Source organism: Cheilinus undulatus, linkage group 13 (genome assembly GCF_018320785.1).
Source record: "Cheilinus undulatus linkage group 13, ASM1832078v1, whole genome shotgun sequence".
Lineage (NCBI taxonomy): Eukaryota > Metazoa > Chordata > Actinopteri > Labriformes > Labridae > Cheilinus > Cheilinus undulatus.
Window position 1 is genome coordinate 35,360,035 of NC_054877.1, and position 26,961 is coordinate 35,386,995.

General features: G+C 39.3%; 1 protein-coding gene across 2 annotated transcripts in view; it reads left to right on the forward strand.

Moving 5' to 3' along the window:
- Positions 1-26,961, forward strand: part of LOC121520596 (low-density lipoprotein receptor-related protein 8-like) — a 168,389-nt gene that overhangs the window by 56,922 nt on the left and 84,506 nt on the right. For both annotated transcript variants that reach the window (XM_041804120.1, XM_041804121.1), the window contains exon 3: positions 8,095-8,217. In XM_041804120.1, the coding sequence (XP_041660054.1) occupies positions 8,095-8,217 (123 nt within the window). The remainder of the gene's footprint in view (positions 1-8,094; positions 8,218-26,961) is intronic.

Sequence of the window (26,961 nt, forward strand, 5' to 3'; positions counted from 1 at the left end):
AAGGTTGTGACATTCATAGTTCACTGATAACTGATGGGAAAGCACTACACTGTATTTACCAGCATTTGAGGAAAATTTCAACCAGTTTTGGACAGTTTCACACATCAAACAGAGTCGTTTAGAATTATTGGATGTAATACTGGCCAGTATAAAAGCTTTAAAGTAGCACTGTCTTTGTAAATATTAATTCAGTAATTGACATGTTTATCTGACCTGATAGTCAAGCATATCCAGAAGGCTGTCAGTTTCTTGTCTAATGGCTCCTTCCATGGCTTAATACAGTTCAAGCAGACAACGAGAGCACTCATCTAAAGCTGCTGTAAAGGTCCCAAAAAATCCTTGGTAGTGGCAAAGAGGAACTCCTCACAAATCTGTGGAACACAGAAACAGCATAAGACGAAAGTAGAAATACTGTTAACAGAGTGTTAACAGAACAAAGAGTTTACTCAGGTTTTGTTTGACTTTTAACTTTTTGGTATTCTAACCCCTACCTTATTCTGACAGACGGTGTCTCACATGAATGATCTGTGAGAGAACCCATCAGAGACGTTTGGTCTGTAGCCAGACCCCTCTCCATACTCCATCTTGCAAAGCTTCAAACTGAAAAGCTTGTTACCCACGCCGATCAAATCAGCAGGGGGATATGTAAAGGGTTCCGTATCTTTGTTTGTTGTTTCGTTGTTTGTTTGTATGTGTACAAGATTACTTGAGAACGGAAAGTCGGATCCTCACCAAACTTTCAGGGAATATTGGGATAGTGACAGGGAAGAATCGATTAGATCCGCGACGATCCGCGCACCCGTTCATTTTTTGTCGGACTTCAAAATTTTGAACACCATAGTAATCAATGGGAGTGTAAGTTCCTCGGTGGCGCTGCTTAGGCATGGGTCTGCCACCTCAGACAGCCATTCTAGTTTCAGTTATAAGAATGAATAGCTCAATCAGTGTTCCGCCTCTTTAAGGAGAGAAAGGCGTTCATGGGAGGGGTTTAGTTTTACAGCAAGCTGGTAAACAATGGTGACTGATGAAGAGATTAACTTGGATGTAGCTGTACTTTTGTCAGATCTGAACAACATTCTTTTATTAGGGGACGAGAAAAGAAGTTTTTCTTTGTGGAAAAGATGTTTTTGTTTTCCTCCTGACCAACTTCAGTTAGAGTTCCATTTACCAGCTGGTCACACTGATGGTGAACAATGACGGTGGCAGCCTTTCAAGCTTGCACTATGTAGTTTACTTCCCTATGGGTTGCATCAGTTGCCAAGTTTTATACCTACACACCTGTAGTTTTGCCTTTTTCAGTTTCCAGTACCATTTCAATGCTGAATCAGTGTTTTCTAGTCACAGGTTACTGGCTATTTTGGTTACTGGAAGTAAAATGTTGATTTGAACGGTGAAATTTATGTCTGGTAACTGAGCTGTTAAAAACAACGTAAGTATCATTACTAACACACAGGCATGCATGCTGCTTTGCCCTGACTCTGCCATCTAACTTAAGGTATTTCACTGTCTCAATAATGTTACTAATGGGGAACAAGCACTTAAAGTTCATTGAAAAAAGCCTGAACAAAAGACTATCTAGGTCACTTTCACTTGGTGCTATGTGTTTTTAACAGCATTTGCGTGTTTTACTGTAATATGTTTTTTTTCAATATTGTGAGCATGTCTCTAATGAGCTTTTACACTGAAGGGAGGTGTTAGTTAAAAGGATGTCACTGGCCTCGTTTACCCCATAATCATCCGTCTTCACCTTTCAACAAAAGCCCACATTCCTGCTCTCTAATGAGGACACCAGTGGCACTTTAGCTGCTCCAAGGAAAAACTAACAACCTTTTGTCAACTAAGGAAAGTAAAGGCTGAAAGTGTTTATTTTTAGGGAGAAATAAAGCTTGGTAGAGACATGAAGGAACAAAGAGCAGAGGGTTTTTTTTTGTCTCTGTTGTGAAATGGGGTCAGCTCATTACTGTTTAAAGAGAAAGAAAGAGTGTTAGTATACTTGTTGTAGTGAATGAAACAGATCGTGGCTGATTGGCCTGAAAACATATTCATGCCCCATCGCAGCGACACTACTACACATTTCATAATTCTCTTATGATAGCATCAGCAGGCCGGTGTGAGCCGTTATCGCTTTGACTTTGACTTCCTGACACAGGAGATAATTGTAAACGAGGCAATTAAACAAGATTTAGAAGAAGAGACAGGCACTCTCTGATCTGAGTGCTGCTATCTGTGGCAACCTGAACTGTAGCTGCTGGACGGCAGTAAGAAGAAGTACAATCACATCATATCATCACATCATTTATGTGTGGTGAGAGACAGCCAAGACAAACTGGGCAGAAGGATGAATCATTAACAGGTTTGTAGTGGAGGATTGTCAATGTATCTCCAAGCAAACTCTAATGTCTTTACTGTACATCTCACAAGACATGATAGAAGATGATAACAGACACTAAAACACCCAAAAATTATCCAACATTTTACCCTTAATGTCAAAGAAAACGATTAACATGGCCTTTAATTTGGACTTGCTTTGTCATGCTTTCTTCATCCGTGGTGATGATGATGTCTTTTCAATGCCACGACTGCTGTTTGGTCTCAGGACAATATTGGAAGATCCACGTTTCATAGCATGTTAACACTCCTAAAAATTTGGGTATCCTTCAGTTTGGTCCAAATGTCCACAAATTGTGGCGTTAGAAGTTTTGGGACAACTCTGTAATACACTTTCATCGTGTTCAAATTTCGATGTAAAATTAGCCAAACTATCTTTATCAATGCTGAGTCGTCCATCACCCCAAACTTTGTCATGTTTTTTTGATGTGCATGTGCACCCAGAACGTTTATCGTCTTGGACATCCTCCCTGACTCGACAGAATTTTTGTGCCATTCAAACACAGGTACACATGACATGCAGTGTCCCCATACACCTCAGTTTATGTATGAATGAATATAGAATAGATTACTGGCCACACTCACATGAAAATGTGTCTAAAAATGTTCAGTAATCACAGTTTATTTGTTCTGTTTTTAACTGGCAGTAGATGGTGGGATTTCAGATTGCATCCTGCATCTCTTTGCTCTCCATTGTTACCTCTTGGACTAGAGAGGGACACCTGCTCACTTCTGATACCAAAAAATACCAAAAGGTAAAAATTTGGTCCTGTTTCTGCACATGTGCCGTTTTCTGCAAGAATCAGTGTGAAGTGTAAAGTGATTAGAGGAGTAGAGATAAGACAAAAGAGTTTAATATAAAAAGACAAGCCACGGCAAAAGGTACAATACATTAATTTGTCCTTTGATAAAACATGTCGGGTAATGGAATAACATCTAAGGACCATATTGTTTTTGCAGAATGATCATGGCCTTGCTTTCCCTGTTGAGTTTCCATAGTTACTTAAAGAAGTCATTTCATTGGTGTAGTTTATAGAGCTCTACATTTGGAGCTGTATTCATATCAACTGTTAACTCTGTGACCCTCTGTGAAATGAGCTGAACTAGCTTTCATTACTCACATTACCCTGAACTTTCCCACTTAATATGAAATGAGACAAGGTGAACAGATCAGCGTGAATCAGTGAAGCACCTGATTCAGTTCTGTCCTTTTCTTTTCCATTCAGCTGCTTGTATAAACTCTGCAGTATCCAATAGCAGTTCCTCTAAGGTATACGACTTCATACTAGTCCAAGAAGTAATCTTTATTTAACCAGGAAAACCTTACTGAGTTTACAAATCTCCTTTTCAAGAGCGTTCTGGCCAAGAATTCCCTGCATAGTTTTCAGTAGCTCTAAACCCCCCAGGAGATAGCCTTGCTTGTTGCAAAAGGTGACCTTAAGAAAAAAAATGCTTTATGGGGATTTTTCACCAGGTTCTTTGTCAGAGAAGGCCACCACTGATGAAATAAAAGACCTGAAGGTGAGAAGGAGGAAAAAATGTATGCGGGCTGTGTGTTAACACGTGTTTGGTATTAATAATTCAACATTTGTTCATTGATTACATCTGATGTACTTTGATATTTTCTGCAGAGGTAAGGAGAACTGGATCACACTTAAATATAGTCCTCAGTAACCGCTGCATCATCAGAAGTCTTTGAAATGCTCCATACTTTCTTAAACAGCACCTTAACATTTAGAGGCACCAAGCAGGATTGGACTAGTAAAAACTGACATTGCAAGTGAATGCTGTCTAAAGCTCACACTTCTTCTTCATTCAAAGTCAGGGTTTGTTTACATCATGTGTTGCTCAACCATATGAAGTATAAAAAGCATTTAAGTTGACCTGAGCTGCCTGACTGAAGGAGGTTGAACTGGAGGCAGACATTAAGACAGGTTAAATGCTATAATTCTTCATATACAGGGATAATGGTGGTCTTTTTGTTGAAGTCTTTTCTATTTTTCATTCAAGGTGTTGCACCCTGTTAGTCAGGGGAGTTGAGAAATGTTGAAAGATAACTGTCAAGAAAAGTTCAATCCCTGTGTCCTTTCCAGTTTTTAAAGTGCCGATCAATCATGGCGTGAAGAGGCAGTTTTTTCTCCCAGTTCTGCTTCACACATCCATGTGTGAAAATAGACATTTATTTTTACTCAGAATCTTTTCAGCAAGTCCTCGTAATAAAATTTATAATTGAAGTCATTGGCTCTCATTCATCAAACTTGTGTGGAAACCAGCCAATAACGGCAATTACAGGCCAATTACAGGCCAATCATGGTGTATGAATGAGCTTGCATTGATAAACGCCAATCGTTATTTTAATAACACACTCCAAGGTTCAGCCTCGCTCCCAGAGTTGACAGCATGGAGATACATAATACAGCAAAGAAACCTGCTCCCCTAACTCTCTCTTTCCTGTGAACACCAGCCCTTGGACTTTAAACAGACATTTTAGGGCCCTTACCCTTGTAAAATGTCTCTGTAAATTCCAAATGAGCATGTGTGATCATGGGAAGTCACCGTCTGTGTTTGGAGTTTATTACGTGAAAGGCGGTTCTTGTGTCAGTGGAGCGATAAAGAGGCCATTGGTCCTTTACTATAAGGAAGACTTTTCTGCTGCTTTCATCATAAATCCCTACAACTCTTTCAACCATTCAGAGCACAGATCAAGTTACCCATGCTTAACACAAAGTTTTCTAATCCTTATTGTTGCGAACACATGATGGAGATTTTAACTACACATCAGGAAAAAATAATGTTGCATAACAGTGTAAAGTAAAGTGGGTTTTTATAGGATAAAAGATGCTAAGATAGTTTCTTAGGTCGATATAGTCAGTCAGTGGGTTTGCCATGTAGGACCCAGGTTACAGAACCCAAATAGATCTCACACAAGCTCTCTGGTTCCATCCCACTTTATCCACATGTGTGCACATAGTCAGCCCACATGGGCTTACCATGTCTGGATGACATTATAAAAACCATACAGGTCCCATAAACTGTACCCACTTCCAATGCATGTCCTTTTAGCTCACATGTATGCCTGGCATAAGAGGAAAACCTAGTGTTCTGGAGGGGTCGTCACTGGGGTTGAAACGAACTTATTACATTTCCTCTATACTCTCTCCTCTATATTACTGCATTTGATTTTTTTTTTTTTTTTTACTTGAGTACAATACCGCTGAATGTCACCGCCTGTGTTGACCACACAGTAGCAGGTAGGGAAGATTCATCACCACAACCTAAAACAGCTGCTGACAGCTGGGGTTCTTTTGGTCATGTTTCCACTAGATTATTGAGACACATTTGCACCATGGTTGAAGTAACCTACTGAGTCAGATTCAGGCCTGTGACTTAAGGTGTTCCTAAGGGATGCATAGTGACTATTCGTTATCAGTATGAATCGCCTCGACTCTCTGCTTTATTCTTGCCAGAGCAGACCTGCCTTGCCACAGAATTTCAAGTTATTAAAAATATTCCTTTTGCGTGCAGTTTAACTATATGTGTGGACCAATATAGACACTTTTTAAAGTGTAAAATTTAACTCTGAATGAATTTAATTAACACTGTAAGTTTTGCTGTGTACTTTACTTTATCATTATTCACATAATTTCACCTGAACAACCTCATTGGAGGACTATTCTCTTGTTGGTCTTGCCAATAAGGAAAGCTCATATTTTACTGTACAACTCCTCAGTAACTACCCAATAAATACTTTTTACTTTAACTTGAGTACATTTTAACTGTACTTTCACTGGACTACAGTTGTCATATACTTTTTTCACCTCTGCTTTTAAGGCCAATATAGTCAGCCCACTTGGGTTTATTATGCTGATCTCAGGTTACAAAAGCCAAATAGGCCTCACATGCCCAGTTCTAATCCACACCCCTTTAGCCCATATATCCCTATTTTTAAACCCTCCACATAACCCATACCATAACTTATTGACCCCTATACCCCATTATAATTAAGACCTTGGGCTTATCATCTGGGACTTAGGTTACAAAAGCCATTACAGTATATAATGTGATACCTACCAACCTATACCCCTTTGACCCTTTTTTGGGGTGGATATAATTGGTCCACATGGTCTTACCATGTGTGACCCAGGTTACAGAACCCATAAAGCGTTACCAGTTCAGTCTATGGCCACTTAGCTCACATAAATCCCTTTTGGAGGCCATGTACTCAGCCCACTGCAAGCCCATACCCAGCTGATACCCATGTTAGCACATATGGGCCCAGACATATATGTCGGCTGGGCCTCTGCTGTCTGTGCCACCACAGTTGTATCACTGGCCAAAAGATAGTGGCCTGTTGGTGAAGGAATTTAGCCTGGATATTTAGCAATGTGGGCATGCAATGTCACTCTATCACAGGACAGAAGTGAAGGGAAGAGGGTGCTACAGTGTCTAGGCTGTAAAATATCCCTTTTAGAGGTATTGCATGCTTTTCTTGTAACTATTAGGACAGGTCATTACTGAAAGTTTTTCCAAATTCAAGAAAAGTTATCAGAAGAATCATTTTTTTCATCCTAACTGTGACTGAAAGGAGAATAAAAATCCCGCTGGCCTGTGTTTCTAGCTGTCCTTGAGTCTAGGTGAAATATTCTTAAACTCAATTATAACTGTTCAATTATAACTTCTCTGTGCAAACCAGTGCTGAGGTAGAACCTACACATCTTTGCCCTTTGATTTGAAGGTCAGGAGCGATTAGGAGTTGTCAAGAGTGGTTGCACAGTTAGATAAGTGTGAGTGACTGCAGAATAATCACTGCCTGCTCTCTTTCCTCTCAGCCCCTCAGCTAAGCTTAAGCTCCCTGCACATCTCTAAACGCTCGATCTAATTTGAAGCATCAGAGCCAAGATGGAGCCAGCTTAGGAACAGTTGTGTTGGTGTAACAACGGGAGCTGAGGGGCCTTTTAGATGCTGATTTATTAGACTGGACTGCAGGACTGGAGTTAGAGGAGGAGGAAATTGAATGGCTCTGACCTCCGTGTGCTCCCAGCTCTCACGTCCAGCAGGGAGTGTGTGCTTAGTGTGTGCGGGGTGTATGTTTCTCTTTGAACACAGCGTGATGTGAGGAGCAAACATGAGAAGCTCTGGGCTGTTTATGGGAAAGTTTTGATCACTCTAAGTTTGTCTTCTTTATGCTTAAATAGGCCTTTTTTCCTGACACGTTTGTGATTTGCGATTCCGGGCACGTTTGACATGTTTATCAGCCAGTGGCCCCGCCTGCTCGTAGCGCTGTGGTAAACAGGTTTGGGAGGTAACAGGTTTAACCTCCCCGAACTGGCAGTGTTCTGCAATCAGCATCCTTTTCTCTGCTCTGTGATGGAAAACCTGGAGGAGAGATTAGACTTTCAGAGAACAGCAGAAGGAGAGGGGAGGCGAGGGAGGTGGAGGGGAGGAAAACACAATGAAAAGGAGCGGAGAAACTGATGTTTAAGAAGAGATATCTGCAGAAGGTGAGAGGGGCTTTGGAGGAAAAAAATGACAGAAAATGAGCCTGATCTCCTTTGATGGAACGGCTGACTGTTGTATGACCATCCTCACATTACAGATTCAACTCTTCTGCACCCTGATGGTGCTTTTACCCGGTCATTTTGGCCTTACACTATCCCCTCTGACTCTAATTCTCTTTGTGTGTTGTCTCTCTTTTTCTCTGAGCAGCCAGGAAGACGTGCGCCCCTGCAGAGTTCGCCTGCTTAAATGGCCAGTGTGTCCCAGGACGATGGCGATGTGACGGGGAACCAGAGTGCCCTGATGGCTCTGATGAGGCCGAGGAGACCTGCAGTAAGTCAAATCCCAAAGCTGCACAGCATTCATTTGAGGCTGGCGATGGTTTTGAGTGCAACTTTAAATTGCTTGAAAAAAACATAAAAAACAAGTCACTCTTTGCAGGATTTTATTGTGATTGTTGCAGGCTAAAATGCCTAATTTCTCAGCAGCTTGTAAATAGTTCTAATGACATTTTTTTAAAGCTTTCTTCCTGTGCAACACATAATAAATCCTCTCTGAGTGACTGAGATACAAGCCTCTATTAAGGCATATAATGGCTACAATATGTCTTTGTCCTCAGTGCAGGTCTATGTCTGTGTCTAGATCCCAGAATGACAGCACATAAAAACTGAATAAAACCAAAATGACTGACCAGTGAATATTGAATTCAGGCGACATGTTTACATTTGGAGTTCTGGATACTCCAGCTTCCTCCCACAGACACAGACATGCTCATTAGGCTGACTGGTGACTATAATTTTTCTTTTGGTGTGATTGTGGGTGTAAATGTTTCTCTGTTTCTATATGTCAGCCCTGTGAAGGACAGGTGGCTGGTACTGGGTGCACCACTTCTTGAGCAATAGGAGCTTGAATTGGCTTCAGCCTTCTTAACCCTTCACAGGACAAGAGGTTTAGATAATGGATGGAATGGATGCTGATGTTTTAAAAATTTCTTTCAGTCAGTGGTTTCCAAATTGGGCTGTGGGCAAGGTTAAACAACACCAGCTGATAACTTCAGCACTGCAGAAGAGGTGCGGTTCACTGATGTCACCTCAGATTCAACAGTATGTTTACGATTCAAAAGCATGGATCGCCTAAATGGGATGGCACAATGTCTAGCTTCAAGAGGCTATGAATTCCAGTTTAAAAGTTATTTAACTTTAATAAACTGTGTCACTTCTTGTCACGTATGACATCGCTGATGTGTAAGGTTTTTTAACAGTCACAGTCAGAGAATTATTATCATGCAGCCTTCAAATTTGAGAGTCCTTTGGTTCTTCTTTGCTGCTCTGAAAACAGTAGCTTGTGCATGCAGTGTTTTCTGGCAGCAAAGAAGATTTGACTTCGGTTTATAATGCTAACATTTAGCATGGCTAAACAAGGCAACATTTATAGTATCAGACTGGTGCATCAACACGTGTACTCACTGATATCAAACCTGCGTTTTTAAAAGTACTGTACGTATTTCTGATACTGGTATCGGAATCATAACAACTCTAGATATGACATCTAACCAGACCCGACTATAACTTGACCAGCTGCTCCAGATAGTTTGGATGGATTTCTGCCATGCTTGACATTTTGGTGTATGACTACCACTGTGAGAGCAGAGCCACGAGCAGAATCTTCAACTTTGAGGCATTTTTTTCCTTCCTAAAATATCAGACATTGTCCCAAATCACAATGGAAACAGCAGGAATTACTTTCTAATGCCCCCCAGTTATAAAGGGAATAAAGAAGCAGGTAATATGCCTACCTGCAGACCTCGAGCTGAAAGAGAGGGAGAGAGAGAAGATGATATGACTGGATAAGACTTCAGTCTGTGAGAGTTTTTTGAAGTAAACTCCACGTATTTTTGTCACAGTCCTTCAGATTCTACTTGTACAGTGTGAGCACTGAGGTCATGCACGACCATCGGACCGTCTAGTGCAGGGGTGTCAAACTCAATCACAGCAGGGGCTGGATTCTGGATTCAGAACTAACCCAAGGACCTACAGGGTCACCTTTTTAACCATAAACTGTCAACTTTGTTTCACTGGTAATAAAAATATGAAAACAAAAACCTTAGCACTAATGATAAACGATTTTGACATTTAAAAAGTTAAAAAGATACGTTTTAAGGCTCACAATCTGAGAAAAGTACATTTATTAGTTCAAAATTGTTAAAAACATGAAATTGAAATATAATGTTTTTTTAATGGCAAATATATTAGAAAGAAAGTCAAAATCATGAGTTTAAAAGGTCAAAATATGAAATAAAATTTGTAATCATGAAATAAAAAGTCAAAATATGATTCCAAGTTGTGAGTCTAAAAGGTCAAATTGTGGAATTATGAAATAAAAGTTTGGAGTTGAAAATATGAGGTAAAATACAAAATAATTGCTTGAAAAGGTCAAAATATCACTTAAACATTAGAATTATGAATCTTAAAGCTCAAAATATTCTATGAGAAGTCAAAATGATGAGTTCAAATGCTCAAAGTATGACATTAAAAGTCCAAATCTTAATTTTGAGTCCTAATTGTGAGATGCTAAATTGAAAATGTGAGATTAAAACACAAATTAATTTCTTTTCCCACATTCCTGAATTCTTATCTAATTATTTTTACTCCTGACTTTTTCAGATTTTGTGACTTATTAAGGATATTTTAAACCTTCAAGGATAAGTTTACATTTTTATACTTGAGGTAATCTGCAGACCTCAGACTGAAGGGCCATTTATAACAGAACTATGAGATTATCTTGCTGGCCGGATTTAACTGTTCCACGGGCCGGATTTGGCCCCCGGGCCTTGAGTTACTGATGGGTGTGAGTTAAATCCAAGTGGATGTAAGATCATTGGTGGGATAGGACTTTGTTAAAATTGACTTTTTTTGTGTGTGTTGATAAATGACGTAGAAGTGAAAAACACTACAGTTCCTCTGGCGTCCACTTGAGGTGGGCTGCAGAGGCCTCAGAAGTCACACAGACAGCATTCAAAAAGACCCATTTTTACAGCAGAATTAAACATGCTTACAGCTTGGCTCAAAAAACAATTTGGTCTAAGTAGTTCATGTCTTTACTGGTGCACACAGAAACAGAAAACATTTTTAACCCACCCTTTTTGAGTTTATGAAGCATAAGATTGATTAATAATAAGGTAAGTGGCTGATCCGACTCAGACCAGTGCCGTGTAGCTGCTTATCCAGACCCACCAACTTGGTGTTCAGCCAGCAAACTTAAACAGCATTTCCACTATCACTTAGACTTCATTCATGCTTATATAAATTCTATGGAAAAACTGCAGACAATTGTGTCCTCAGGCTTCAAAAATGATAAACTGAACTGCATTGAAGGAAAAGATGCACCCTGAGGGGAGTGGATGTAAGTAGATGTAGCAACAGGAAAATGTTTAAGAAAGATCTAGGAGGAACTGAAAGTAAAAACAACCATGATGCTGATTTAAATCCTTCTATCCACAGGAATATTTTAACACTTTAATGATTGGAACTTTTTGGTGTAGGTGTTTTAAACAAGCTGTTTAGATTCATACTATTTTGAAGGCTAAAGCCTGCATAAATTCCAGACTGCTTGCTCGCTAATTGGACGCCTTTTTTGCGCCACTGCAGAACCAGTTCTCAGCAATTAATTTAACGTCATTGATAGGTATCATAGACTGGACTATGAAAATAAGAGGTTCATTAATAAAGGGAATGAGCTTTATCTTGGATGGTAAAGATTACACTGAAACAAACAGACCTGTACTCAGGTTGCTGATTACTCTTGTTATCTCGGCTCCGGCAGCCGTTCAGCCGCCTCACCAGCCTCCACTCACCCACGCACTTCAGTCCTCAATACTGTCTGATAGCGAGTGCACAGAAAGGCCTCCATTACCTCCCTGCCAAGCTGTTAGAGCAGAGGATCTCTGGCTGGCTCACTTTTAGCCTGTGCCAGTCTAGCTCGCCCACACGCAGGTCCTGATGGGGGTTAGGTGGGTTTATGTCTTCACTGCCAAGCAGGAGCTACAGAGTGGGCGGCTTGAACCACATATTAATTGTTTTTCTCCTTTCTTGAATGTTAATTCCTTCCTTTCCCATGGCTGCTTGATCTCTCTCGAGGTCATAGATATCAGGAAGAGCTGAATCCTCTAATAAATAAGTTTCATCTCAGTGGAATAAAGCAGAGAACAGGTGCTTCAGCCCTACCAGATAATCACTGTGCACACCAGCCTCACTGTTAAACATTTCTGTTAAAATCTTACAGTATATCCCAAACTGCATTCGTTTTTAAATGTGGTCAAATCTGCTATTTTTATAGCAATAAAACATCACAGTCCTATGGCAGAATGTTGATTAACTAGTCAGAAATCAAAGTGAACAAACGTGCATTTAGCCCGTCAGTTGTGTCCGCTGCAAATGTGTGTTTCTGCCTTTGTCCTTTGTTTTTCTTTTAAAATAAATGACTGTGTAAGATGTCAAAAAGGCACGTGACATTCAGAGCAGAAATGCTCTCCCTAGATGTACCTCCTCCATTGCTCACCTTCTCCCTCTCATTTTTCTAAACGTCTACACTTCCCCCCCCATTCCTTTTCACCAGTGAGTAGCAGAGGAGTGCTGATAACATTTTTAAAAAACAAGATTATGTTGACAATATTCATCTCAAGGTTGTGTTTGGCCTTTTAGTCTTCAGTTTGGAAATGGTTCTCCTTGACTTGTGCTCTTGCAATGATGCTTGACTATTGTGCCTCTACATATCGCATCTCTTAGTGGACAGGGCCTTTTCCATTCCCACTCATGGTAGCAGGGCTAATGGTCAGAGTTGGAGGAGTTCATAGGAAAAAAAGAATAGTGAGAGCTGAATGAGGAGCCGTACTGTCAGTCTAAACACAGAGGAGGAGTTTGACGTCCCTCTCTTGTTAGGAAGGCACTGTACAAGTTTCTATTTACATGTGCAATTTACTTCTTATTTGTTTCTAAATTAAAGTTACTAATTGACACAATTATGAAAAATGTGTTGACATCATAAAAATGATTTGTATTTTGTAGTTGATTTTGCACTTCCTCTTCTATCAATGTGATCCAAGAGCTGAGAACAACAAACTCAAAGGGACTTTAACTTCACTCTTTAATAGAGTCTTTAGCTAACTTTGTAGGCCATTATGTTGCTTAATAAATTAGCTTTTATGCCTTAAAAACATCACAGAGCCACACTGCCATTCCATCCGTGTGAATGAAGAGCTGAGAAAGAAAGGGTATTCGGCTTCACTCTCCTTTTTGGAGGTCATTACTCCATAGTACATATTTACCCATGCTTAATATTCAAGTTTTTGCGTGTTTGTCCTTTAAGGAACAGTTGATTCTGGCAGTAAAGAAAATGTTAGCTTCTCTGTAAGACCTTGGATGTTAATTTCTGCTGGTTTCCCTCAACCTCAGCTTGCAAGTCCAAGTACTTAGGAGCTGAGATTGAACGTGTAGACATTATATAAACACTCTGTGTTTTTAGCTAAGTTTACACACCCTGTTCTATCAGTGTTAACCAAGAGCTAAGAACAACAAACCCAGAGGGATTTCCACTTTACTCTCTTTTTGAGGAAAGAAGCTCCTCCACATCTTCTCAGTTTTAGCCTTCAGGCAGCAGTAGCATCCCCCTGAAGGCAACAGTGAGGACACTTTATTTATTGCAGGGGGGAGTGGGCTCTTTTAGGGTTTTGGTGGCCCTGGTTCTGCAGCATTCAGTCTAAATGTCCTGTGGGTTGGGGAGGGTGGTTCTGATGATGCACTCAGCTGAACGTACCACCCTTCTGATGGCCAGGAAGTCCTGACTGGAGCTCATCCAGGTGATGATGCTGCCTGAAAGGATACCCTCCACGGTGCAGGTGTTAAAGTTTGCGAGTATTCTGACGGAGAGTTGGAAGTCCTGCAGACGTCTGAGAGGCTGAAGACCTTCTTTACCAGGGCGTTGATGTGGTTGGTCCATGTCAGGTCCTCTGAGATGTTGACCCCGGATATCTGAAGCTGTCCACCCTTTCCACCGTGTCCCGCTGATGGTGCTGCTCCAAATTCAAAACTGTCAACAATTTCCATCTCTTTTTTAAATTTATTTTTTGGGTCTTTTTTGCATTTATTGCTAGAGGAGGACAGTGGATAGAGTTGGAAACAAGGATGAGAGACATGCAGGGAAGGGCCACAGGCCGGATGCGAACCTGGGCCGCCCTCGTTAATGGGGTGCCCCTTAAACCACCAGGCTGTCTGCGTCCCACCAATTTCCATCTCTGTTTGGTAGGATTTAAGGAAAAGTTAGAAGGCTAACTTGAATAATGACATCTTATTTTTTTCAGTTTAGATTGATGGTAGTAGCTGGTGAATGACAGAAATTAAATCATTGGCTATAACTTGAATGAAACTGATATTCTGGATCTCTCCGCTGTTATCAGGCTCTGATCTTTAAAACTCATTTTATAAGTTATTGTGGGAGGGAATTAAAATGTGTCATGCGGAGCGAGGAAATGAATCAAGGAGAATCTAATCTTTCAGAGGATATTCATCCTAGTTTTGTTCCCTTTTTCAGGCTGTCGATGTGTGGGTCTCTTGGATGAATAATGCAGCAGCTGAGGAAAACTTCTAGTGTCACCCCACCCCACAGAAAGTTGAGTGCAATGAGGGAGACATAAAGAGACCTCTGAAGGATAACAAGTTTATATTGGAAATCCAATTAAAGATAAATGAAGGGAGGATTCATCTTCTGGCTGCAGAATAAAGAGATAAAGATCTGGGCTGAGAAGAAAGCCATTTATATGGAAATCCCCTCTGTATTCATATTATGTTGTATCGGAGAAATATTCCCAACATCAACAGAGAACATTTTTGGTGAGGTTTTTATTTATCTCTGCAAACAACAATCAGAACATAGCTTTATCTGTTAAATGTTTTTACTTCTTATCTTTACTCTGTGCAATAGGCAAAACAGAAACTTCCAAGTCTTCCATTTTCCTTCCTTTTAAAGGTCAGTTTATAAACTAGGAAGGAGTCCTAACCGCTTCAGCCTGCATTCAGATGAAGAGTGTCAGAATGAGGCTGCATCCTGAACAAAGAGATAACTAATGAGATCCACTTCATCACTGCTGTCTTCTTGTTTGAGTGGATCAAACTGTGCAGTAATCACACTGACGAATAAAGACAAGGAGGAAAAGACTTGAGGGTGGACAATGCGCAGAGTGAAAATGCTTGGAGCATCTCAGGCAATGGCAACCAAGCTCCTCCTGAAGAGCTCTCTTATCTTCTATCTCATTAACCTCAATTCATGCCTGAATTACTTGTCAGTGTAAAAGACTTGTAAGGATATAAGTAGAACGCATCTGTCAGGGAAAACTCTTGGTAATTCATGATTAAAGTGAAGGGGCGCTAACAAACTTGTACACAGATATTTAGCAAAATATCATCTTAGATTTACATACCATCCCATACAACACTTTAAAGCTTTTGGAAATTTGCCATGATATGATCACAAGGGATAAAAGATACTAAAAGTCTTCATTAAGCACCAGTAAAAACCTTTGCGGAAAATAAATAGTCATTACTGTAGAGAAGCCAAGTTCAAACATTTAATTTAATTGTCTGAAAACAGAGTGGGTGTGGCCTATCTTATTTTAAAACAACTGTCTGGCTCCTCTGACCACCCATCCATTACCATACCATGAATGGTAGATAGACTAGAGCTTGTATAGCTCTTTCCTTGTCATCTGACTATTCAGAGCGCTTTTACACCGCAGGGCACACCTACCCATTCACTCCCTTTCACTCCATTCGCTCACTGATGGCAGAGGTTGCTATGGAGAATTGGCCAGCAGTTTTAGCTAATCCTATTCAAGCGCTTCCATACACATTTACACACCACCAACGAAGCCGTGGGATTAAATCGGGGTTAAATGTCTTGCCCAAGGACACATCTAGTGTGACTGCAGGGGCTGGGGATCAAACCTAGAATTTGAAAAGCATTTTAGTTGACTGAAACTAAATAAAAACTGAGAATACTAACGAAAATGGCATGGTGTGCTTATAAAACTAAAATAAAATAGAAATGGAGACAAAATATCCTTAGTTTTAGTCTTTGACACACCTACACCCAAGCCTGGGGCATGTAAAATAGCCTGATCTGATTGGTTAAGACTTTGCACAGGGGTAGTTTTAATTCTGGAGTTGTATTTAAACATCATCTTTAAATAAACAAAATGATAAGTGAAGAGTGGCCTGTTTGAATATGTTTTTAAAAATGTATGATGTTCACTCAGCCCTGACATTTACCCCCAAAAAACTAAAACTAACACTGAAACTAATAAAAACTAAACTGAAACGAAGCATTTTTGCAAAAAAGAAAAACTAAACAAAACTAACAAACCAGGAGTAAAAACTTAAACTAATCTGAAATGGAACACAAAGTGAAAATGAAATAAAATTATAAAAACTATGATAAATCCAAAACTATCATAACCTGGGAACCCACAACCTTCTGACTGCGAAATGACCAACTCTACCTTCTGAGCCACAGTCGCCCATACCATCTGAAGCTATAGGAAACAGACTGAAATGATTCCATGTAATATGATACAACAAAATATGGATCCCTTTATTGCTCCCATGGGAAAAATATCTTAATAAAAATGTATTAACAGTTGGTCTGTGTTATGTGAGTTACTACATGATACTATACGATGTGATACAGTATGATCCAATGTAATATGACACGATATAATGTACTACAATTTGACATTGTAGGAGATGATCCGATACAATACTATTATACAATACTACTATATACTATACGATGCCACATGATTCGATTCAGTGTGATACAATACTGTATGATACCATACTCTATGACAAGAAATGAAACAAAATGATACATTACACCACTGTATGGTACGGTACAATACAACACTATACAATACAAACGATCTGATACAATACAAGATAGGATATATTATGATACAATGCAATACCATACCATACATTAACATGTTATTGTTTTATTTATTTTATAATCACTATTGTCATTATCACAACTAGTCACTATTATTATCATTATTTAGTATTATTTGAAAAAAAATGCAATACCATACGATCTGATACAATGTGATATGAAACAGTATGGTATGATGCAATACCATCCAATATGGAACGATATGATACAATACGGTAAGATATGATACAATGATGTACCATATGATACAATATGATACAATAAATTAAAAGATATGGTGTTGAACTATCGGATACAATGTATTGCCCCTTTTGGGGAAAACGTAACATTTCAGCAGGTTTTTCTGTGTTGTCTGAGTAAAAAAATGGTACTTATGATGCTAGATGATACAGTACAGTAAAATACAATATGATGTGTCATACCATACCATGCTGTGACATATCATTCTATGTTTTAAAGGGGACATATTATGCAAAAATAACTTTTTCAGGCTTTTTTAACACAAATATGTGTCCCTGGCCTGTCCACAATCCCCTGAAGTACCAGAAAAATCCATTCCCTCTCCCGCTGTCTTTCTCCATCTTTTAGAAAATGTGTGCTGAAACAAGCCGTTCTCAGTTTTTACATCTAGTGACCTCAACAGGGGCCCTTAGCACCCACCCCAAGGTTTGGTTGGCCTGCCCCCACTTGGAGGAAAGTTCTGCTCTCCTCTACTGATCCTCTCAGCTAACAGTTGAGATGCTGGATAGCTCAGTGGGTTATGCTGCTGACTACAATCTAGGAGATTGATGGTTCAAATCCCAGTTTAAACTTTGGAAAAAAAAAAAGTGTCTACAACATCATGAGTGCTGCATCCTTTTCCTGAGAGGGCTGTGGTCAGGGGCGGAGTCAGACAGCTAATTACTATTTAAAGCCACAGACACAGAAACGGCTCGTTCTGAGAAGGGCTGAAACAGAGCGTTTTTTTCAGACATACAAAAAAAGTGTTTTTTCAGCAATAAACTTCACAGGCATGTTTTGGGGACCTCTGAGAACAACATAAACTCGTCTTAAAAGGGTAAAATATGTCCCCTTTAAGATACGGTGAGGTGGCACAAGATTCATGCATTGAATTGTTTGCATTGAGATACGAACAATAAAATTTAACTCAACAAGATACAATATGAATACAATACGTGATGGGATATGAACTGGCGTGATATGATATACTGTGTAGAACTATGCAATATAATGTACTGTCCCATTTGGGGAACATTTCCCATGGCAGCAGTTTGTCTGTGTTGTCTAAGATAGATTATGATATGATATGATTTGATACATACTATATGATATGATAGGATACAATACGATATACCATTCTGAACCACACAATATAAAAAAGTTCACCAACACTTAGACAATATATCATGACATTATATGTTAGGGCCTTTTATGCCTTAATCCAGGGTACTGGACAGTGGATAGAGACAAGGATCACATGCAGGTGAGCAGAGAGGGTCAGAGTTGAACCTGGGACACTCAAGGACTGTAGCCTCTGTGCATTAGCTGCATGAACACCAGTATTACATTTATAAAGCTTGTTGAACAGTGAAGCTATCATGTTGAGAACACTCAAATCTCCAACCATTAAAGAAATAAAGATGTAGATAAGATGTAATGCACATCACAGGGGCCATGATAATTTATTAATTATGTATAGAACAGCAGCATACACCTTAATGCATCACGCTCTAGTTATGATAAGCCCGGCTGAACTCTCACATGCTGTTAAGTCAAGTCTTGTTGTTCATTAAGTTTGCCCCTAAACTCTCCTGTACTTTGTGTCTATTTCTGTCTCACGTGCATGAGCATACAGTATGTTTGCGTGCACGCTGACACTCATGAGGTACATGCACACAGGGCTGGGGCGATTTGAACTCAGTGCTGCAGACATCTGTGCCACAATCATTCTGGCTCACTGAGTGGATTCCCAATTACACGCTGGAGTAGCGTTACACCACTGCATTAAGAATTCAAATTTGGGCCACACCGAGTTACTCGTGAGTTCTTAAAAATGAATGATTCTGTTGAGAGCACGTGAGGCGCCACAGTTCAGAGTTTCTGTCTTAGATTAAATTGTAATCAAGGAGGAAGTGGGCCACTGCAGCCAGCTGTTCTGCAGTGTCTCCACTCTGAAAATTTATTTTATGTTCTTTTAAGTCGACCCAGTCACTTTTTCTTTTTTGAAGATTTAACAATAGAGCGAGGGGGTGGCAAGTTGAGGCTTTTTGACAAAATTGCTGAGTTCAGCTCAGCTCTGGGTGTCAGTTTGTCTGCTCTGCTTTGAAATTCATTTTCAAGAGTTGACAGGCGTGAGGGAACTTCACACTGTTTCATCTTTCTTTATTAGGGGATGTAACCCTGAACTGGAGCATTTTTGGAGCGAGCCTTTCCTCTGAAAAGCTGTGTTTTAACTTTAAAGTGTTATGTAATCTGTAAAGGATTATAGATATTTCTCTGGTGTGGATGAAAACTCCCCCTTATAAGCCTCTTTGAAGAAACTGAACTTCAAACCCCCAAAGAGCCCTTTATGACAGAGTCATTAATAAAGTCCCACTATTTTATTGACTTTATAATGTGGACAATTTTGGTAAAAATCCTCTCACTCTGCGTGCTACTGATGAAGTTACTCTAACTGTTTGAGTTAATACAGCTAATAAGTAAACACTGAAGCACTCTATGTTTGAACATTTTTATGTAGCTTTCTGGCAGTCTTCACCTTTTCTGTGTGTATTTTCTCTCCTTTTTTCTAAGAGAGAGTGAGGAGACAGGTGAACTTCACCACGCTGAGTTCAGGTGCTCTGCCTCAAAAAGCGAAAGAGCCGAACAAAGTTTCTCAAAATGAGTTCAGAACTAAAAGGGGTATTCTTTTTCTGAAGCACTGCCTATCTTCTTTGCTGGAACTCCAGAGGGGTATACCACAAAGTAAGTTCAACATACCCAGGCTTTTCTTTGAGTAAACTGGCTCAACAAAGCTTGTAGTTGAAGTTAAGAGGTAGCAGGTATTATTATTCTGGTGATTTTGAACTTTCTTTGTTAGCCTAAGCTTTCTGCCTCAGGCTCTGAGCGTGCTCACATAAAAAAGGGTGTTTATTGTGTCATTGTGTCATTTAATGTTTCCTCTGCACAAAAAACGAACAACCGCGGGCCAGCTGCTTCAGTCATACTGATACAGCTGTCTCAGCTATAGATTATAAAAACACTGTGCAGCCTTATTTGCTGATTTGACAAGGTTTGCTACTCCATTCTTTTACATCGTCTTTACAAATTAGGTTTTGAAAACAATGGTATGAAGTGGTTCCAAAACTACCTCTCTGAAGAAAAAAAAAGTATTGTTCAATCCTCTTTTCTCCAAATTACAAAGGGAGTATCTCAAGGTTCAGTACTTGGATCAATGTTTTTTTCCATGTGTAAATCAACTAGAGCCTTGCACAGCACTCTTTTCTTAATCTTGCTACTGCCCGCCCCCTCAACAGGTGAATCAAATCCCACTGCATCCCGCATACATTCTGACAATCCATGTTAAATATTCACAATAATGGACAGCGTGTTTAATTAAAGGCAATACTGATATGTTCACTTTAGTACCACCATGTTTAAGTTTCCTCTCTGAATGAAGGAAACTTAGAAAACAATCACATCCTTGTCATGCATAAAGGTACCACACACGGATAAATAAAGCAGCTGGAAATCTCAGACTGACTTAACTCCTGGTTATGGTTTAGCAATAGCAATGTCAAAGAGGTATTTACTGACCTTATTTACACATCATTTATCATCATTTATTTCAAGGTTATGCAAAGGTGAAATTGTATCCTGATCTCGGAAAAGTTTGTGCGTGATAAAAATTGCAGCGCACTTTCATCAGCTCTCACAGACAGAAGGCTAATCTTGACTCCATTTATTCCACGCTATTGCCAATTTGTACAGAAAGGGGAGATTTTCCCCAAATAACTGCATATGAGCTCAGCATCTCTGTATAGTGGTGCCTATGCGCCTCCATTGGCCAACAATACATCAAGAGGAGCATTAAAGCTTTGCCTTTTGACTTACTTACAAAATCCTAGTACACACGTTTTTGTGGAGCTTTAACAAAGCATCACATAGGTAGCTAAGTGGGGACTGATATTCAAACATGTTAAAGCAGCACAGTTGAAATAACAGTAAATAAACAGTTATTTCTTAGTGAATGATTCTAAAGGCAATTTGTGACACATCTCCTATATTATCTTGTTTAATATAAGCACAGAGAAGTACTTTAAAAAGAGCTAACTTTTATCGGGACCATGGAGCAGGTGTATCATCTCATCCAAATATGTTTCCCTGTGGGCGTGTTTTAACAAAGTCCAGCTGTTTTTCAGCTCTGTCACTTACTCTTATAAGCTCGTAGCTAATGGAACGCTTTGAACTCGGGTGTGAAGTCATTCCGATATCAGACTTCCAAGGTTAAATGAAACACAGCAGGAGTCCCCAAATGATGAATCTGTGCAACATTTTGTGATTTTATGAAAATCTGTACATAAAATTATGAGTTTTTTCGTGGCACTAGTTTGGACAAGCACACCCAAGAAGTCTTCTGAAAGGTATCAAGGACAATTGGAGCAAAGGTGTGGTGTGCAAATTGAGACAGACACAACGCCAGTTATGGTAGTACGCTGAAATCCCCACCTTCCATCTTTATGCTGATGACACTGTACTGTATACCTTTGCCAGTTACATTCAAATTGTTACTCTAAATCTACAGCTTTCATTTAACCCGGGGCTATTCAATTACAAATTCAACTGGGCCAAATTTTAACATCAAGAAATGCATTCGGGCCAGACATGTTCAGTGCCCAGTACACAGCTGGTAGTGTCAAATTTAGAACTAATACAGATCAATTTGATGAAAAATATGCACTTTTATTCATAGTCTCCCTTTTAAATATGGCAGCATGACAAAAGCACACCAAAAAGTTCATAAAAACACATCAACAGAACTGTATTTGAACATAACCTGAGACAGTGGAAATGTTCTTTTCAGTTGAATAAAATAAAATAAATAGAATGAAAAAATAAAATGAAAATCTGTAAATAATAATTTTGGTCACATCTCACCCAGGCATATCTTAAAGTGCATAAAAACTAAATTTGCACAGTTGTAGCTACAGCTGAAAAGGACTTGATTTATACTCGGCATCTTGGGGCTTCTTCTGTCAGCATCGCTAGCCACACTTAAACAACGCAGTGCATTGTAGGTAGACTGTTGCTAGGCTATGCGGCGTGTTACATTCATAGTCTAAAATACTGTGGGAATTTATGAAAACTCGCAAAACATGTTGCCCTCTGCATCTCTGGCATGACAAAATGTCCAAACTGAGATAACAACAAAGCCTAAAATCAACCAATCAATCATACTTCCTGTTAATAACCAAGATTATGATAACACAAGACAAGAGAGAATCCACTTCGTACATTTGAGTCATAAATTACTTAATTGTTGGTCTTTTTCTAAAAATATTGCTCATATTTCTCTGTCGATTGACAGGATATCAAATGGGTGGTAGCTTAGTTTGATTAGTAAAAATGGATTAATTAGTGATAGCTATAGCTAAGAAAGAAGGCATGGTGGCTCAGTGCATAATGCTGCCCCTTTACAGAATCTAAGACCTGGTTTATACCCGATCACCTGGCTTGTCTATATTGCCACAGTGTACGGTCTCTTAGATGTTGATGCACATTAATGACTGGTAAAACTTCCACAGTGCACCCATCAGCTGTGTCTGATGTAATTCAAAAACAAAAGACTTAAAATGATTTAAATGCCACTACTTTAGTCTCTTTATTAGACATTCACTCTGCAAAATACAGCACTTAATATCAAGCAGAGATGCATGTCATTGTACATTACAGTATTTCTGAAAATAGCATTTTTTGGTCTCATCTTCCAAGCAGCAAGTGTTCTCTGCTGTACCAAATCTATAATTCATAGAGGAGGACATGGCCGCACTAACCTGTTTAATGAAGCAGTGAATCTGAATATGACTCATGTTATCAGAGCAGTTTGTGCCTTTTTTTAGCTCTGAGGCAGAAAGCCTGGTTTAACCCGTCAACCATCAGACTCAGGACAATCCCATTCACAGATAGACGGGGAAAATGCTTACAGTTAACACTGTCATAGACCTCACCACCTTTCAGCTCTGATTTTTGGTGTGGAGTCCATGATTTTACAATGTTTATTTTAAGTGTTTAACTTGTCAGGTTCTGACCAAAGCTGGATAAATTGACAGGTCAGGCTGAACACACAAATTCACAGCTCTATTTAATGGTGTCATGGACGTCATGCCGGATGTAGTAGCACTGTTTTGTAATTTGAGACAGATAAGTAGACATTACCTTAGTAAATAAGGCTGCAAATTCTAATCTATCTCAGTGCCATTCAGCATCATAGCATCAGTTTGGTATATTAGATTGGTTATTTACATAGCTCCACTGTGCTTATCTGTCCCCCTGCGTCGCAGTCTTAAATGACTTGTTTGTTGTGTGACAGTAATCAGTGCCTACAACCCTCACAGTAACCTGCTCTCTATACCTTTAAAAAATAAGTTCCTGTGTTTTAAGTGAAATAACCATCACTACTCATATGGTGAAGGGACAAGCAGTGTGTTTCCGCAAAGTGGTCCCGTTTGGTCCAGTCCAGTTTTGTCTTGGTTTAGCACATTAAACTCTGATCTTACCCGTGTTTCCTCAGCTGATGTCTATCCAGTCTTTCTTGTTGTGATGGGAAATTTGTCTCTTTTAAGAGATCCAGACCATTTGGCCCAGCTCAGTAGAGCAGGTTGTTTGACTCCCAAACAACTCTTCATTTGGTAACATTTTGGCTTTTTAAATGTGGATTAAATAACGACAAAGGATAGAGGGAAGGAAACTGGCACTCAAACAGGAACTAGCTACAGCAGCTTGCATAAAAAGAGCCGTTTTGTAGCACAGGCTAATTCTTGAGTGGCTCATCATGTCTTGGTCTCTTACCCCACAAGGTTAATTAATAGTACATCATTGTTCAAATTAGGTCTGTCAAAATTGACATGTTAGTGCAGATTAATCCATCATCATGATTAATCTGATTAAAAATTTTAACGCAATTAACCCATCTACAGTGCAGAATGACTCAAAATCCCTGTAACGTCTCTGGCAACGCATTTTTGGCAGTTTGTCCATTCTTTCAGCATTTGAGTTATAGTAAATAGATTCATCTTTTGGCCTATTTGAGTATGCTTAATAGATTTAATAAGTAATTTGCACAGTATGTAGATTAATTAGTGCAAATATCCAAATGATGTGAGGCATTTTACTACAGAGAGCCTTCTTACAGCATCAAGTCATTGGCTTAGCCTTATTTATAAGGCCATACTGAATCTGCTTCCATCACACTTGTGTGATCTTATTCATGTGAAAAGTTCTGGAAGCTATAGTCTTCACTCTGTGACTCAGTCATAAGACTTATTTTTGCTGTCTGTACCCAAAGTCCATCTTGAAATGGGTAAAAGGAGTTTCAGGTGCCACTAATCCTACGGCTGGAATCTGCTGCAGGAGATTCTGTGTCTTGGGGAGCTGGGGTCTTTAAATCTCTTTAAAAGTAGATTGAGGGCAATAGAGGATGATGCTTCAAGTTGAAGATGTTTTGACCAATGACTTTGCTCGGTGATTCAGGATTTATTTGATTAGTGTTTATTAGTGGTGGGACTCGATTAAAAAAATTAATCTAATTAATTAGAGGCTTTGTAATTATTTAATCTCAATTAATCGCATATGAATATTTGACACAAGAAGCAACATTTTTCAATTGAAATGGATTTTGGTATATGACTGAATCAATGAATAGACACATAAATGAGTTTAAACAACAAAATCCTGTTGATTTTCATCACTGAGTGTTAACATAAAGTGCAATATGAATAAGGAATATTATGATTGCATTGTTTGAAATTTTCTTTCTGCATGGCAGTTTATAATTTGGGTCAGACGACGTTATCTGTAGCACCTCTTCTAGCCCCTTATCTTCTACCACAGAGAGTGGTCGACAGTCCACTTCAGTCCATTTTGCCAGTGGGTTTGTCAGTCGTGGACTTACTCATTTTGGCTCTGAACCCAGTCATCTTGTCGAGTGTGGATTGGCGACACTGCCTGCTTGAACTAGGAATTGTCTGTGCTAGCTGCAGCATGTTTGGCATTGAGGTGGCAGCGGAGGCTAGAAAAGCTCCGGTGTTAGGCAAATTCTTTCTTGCACAATTTACACACAACTGTGCTTTTATCCAGGTGTCCATCCGGTAGTTTTTTAAAACTAAATCTTCCGCCCACCAAACCCAGCAACAACTTCTCATCGGTTTCCATGGTGATTGTCGTGTTGTGTCCTGTGCATCAGTATTACGGGTATACCGGGAACTCGTGCAATGAGAAACGTTCCGCGCTGTTTGGAGTGCAAGAATAAATTGAGATTAAATACTTTATTTTCTTTATTGCGTTATTTTTTATGTAATTAATTAATCTTAATTAACGTGATAAAGTCCCAGCCCCAGCGTTTATATCTGTCATATCTCATGTCTGTAACATGTTAAAAGTACTGCTGCCTGTCTTGGACAGGAAATTTTTGTTAATGAGATTATTGATCTCAGTGAGGTTTTCCTGGTTAAATAAAATGTAATAATAATAATAATTTGATTAACAATGGATGGATTAACTACTTGGAGTATTTTAGTACGGTACATAGATTTACTTAGTAATTAGTACGGTAAGTAGATTAGTAAGTGTGAATATCCATATGAGGTGAGTCATTTTACCACAGAGAGCCTTCTTAAAGCATTTGATTTACAGTGAATAGAATGATTAGTTGCAGCATTTGAGTACAGTAAATAGGTTAAATTAGGTATTGGTTGGTAAATGAATTAATTATGGGGGAGAGTGGAGGTGGAGTGATATGAGGGTGATAGGGCTGTGGACAGGACAAAAATTGTGTTTTGCTTATTTGAAGAAAATTTAGAGAGAAACAAGAAGGGTTTTTACAGGGAGCAAGGAAAACCCAAACAGGCAACAACACTCTAGAAAAAGAACAAACACAGCCCACTAATGACAATATTTTGTAGCAACCATACAGAGAAACCAGGGCGAAAGGCGCTCATGATAAGAAGACTTGGCAATACTGCTTTCTGCAATAACAAGCTCAGCTGATACGATGAAATTTAAGACAGAACCCTTGACACCATGTTTGTAGTGATATGAACTCTGGGTCTGTAAAAAGGTGATGAAATCTAACAAGATCTCCTGACAACATGGGGTTTAATCCTCATTTTTCACTCTGACATTGAACAGACAGTTCATCTGTGAATAATTGTTTTTATTCAGGCGGCTCCTCCTCAAACAAAAACCCATCACCTATGTCTTAATAAAATCTGAAGTCTCACAAATCAATAGCTGTCATGAGGAGAAGTCGGGTACTTTGGTGAAGTTTAGTATCACTGTTTGTCTTTGGGAGTTTAAGCTGGCCTCACGCTTCATTAAAGAGTCATCATATAAACAGACAGGACAGCTCACAATCCGCCTGGTGGATTCAGATTCTTCTCTAGTCTGCGCTCTGTTCGCCTTTCATCATCCATCTCTTTCCACTTCGTATGGATAGCTTTGATTTTGCTTTAGGTTAAAATGTAAAAGGTCATGCTGCGGTTTGCCTCTCCTCCCCCTTCATACTGTATCATGCTACTGGCATGTCACCCTTTTACAGATCTGTTTTTTTCTCCTCTCTTTTCTCTTTGAAATCTTTTTGTTCATGCTTTCTTTTTTAAGTCAGGTTCTCGTTTAACCTACATCATTCGGAATTCATTCACACAGCAGGTAATTTCTTCTCTCAGAGATTCCACCTCCACGTCTGTTTCATCTCAGACTTTTCTTAGAAATGTTTCCTCAAGCCGGTCTGTCATTTGTACTTCTGACAGACTAAATTGCTCATTTTAACTCCTTGTTGTTTTCTGTTTTTTTACTTTCTTTCTTCATCAAGCTTCTTTGCTCACATGA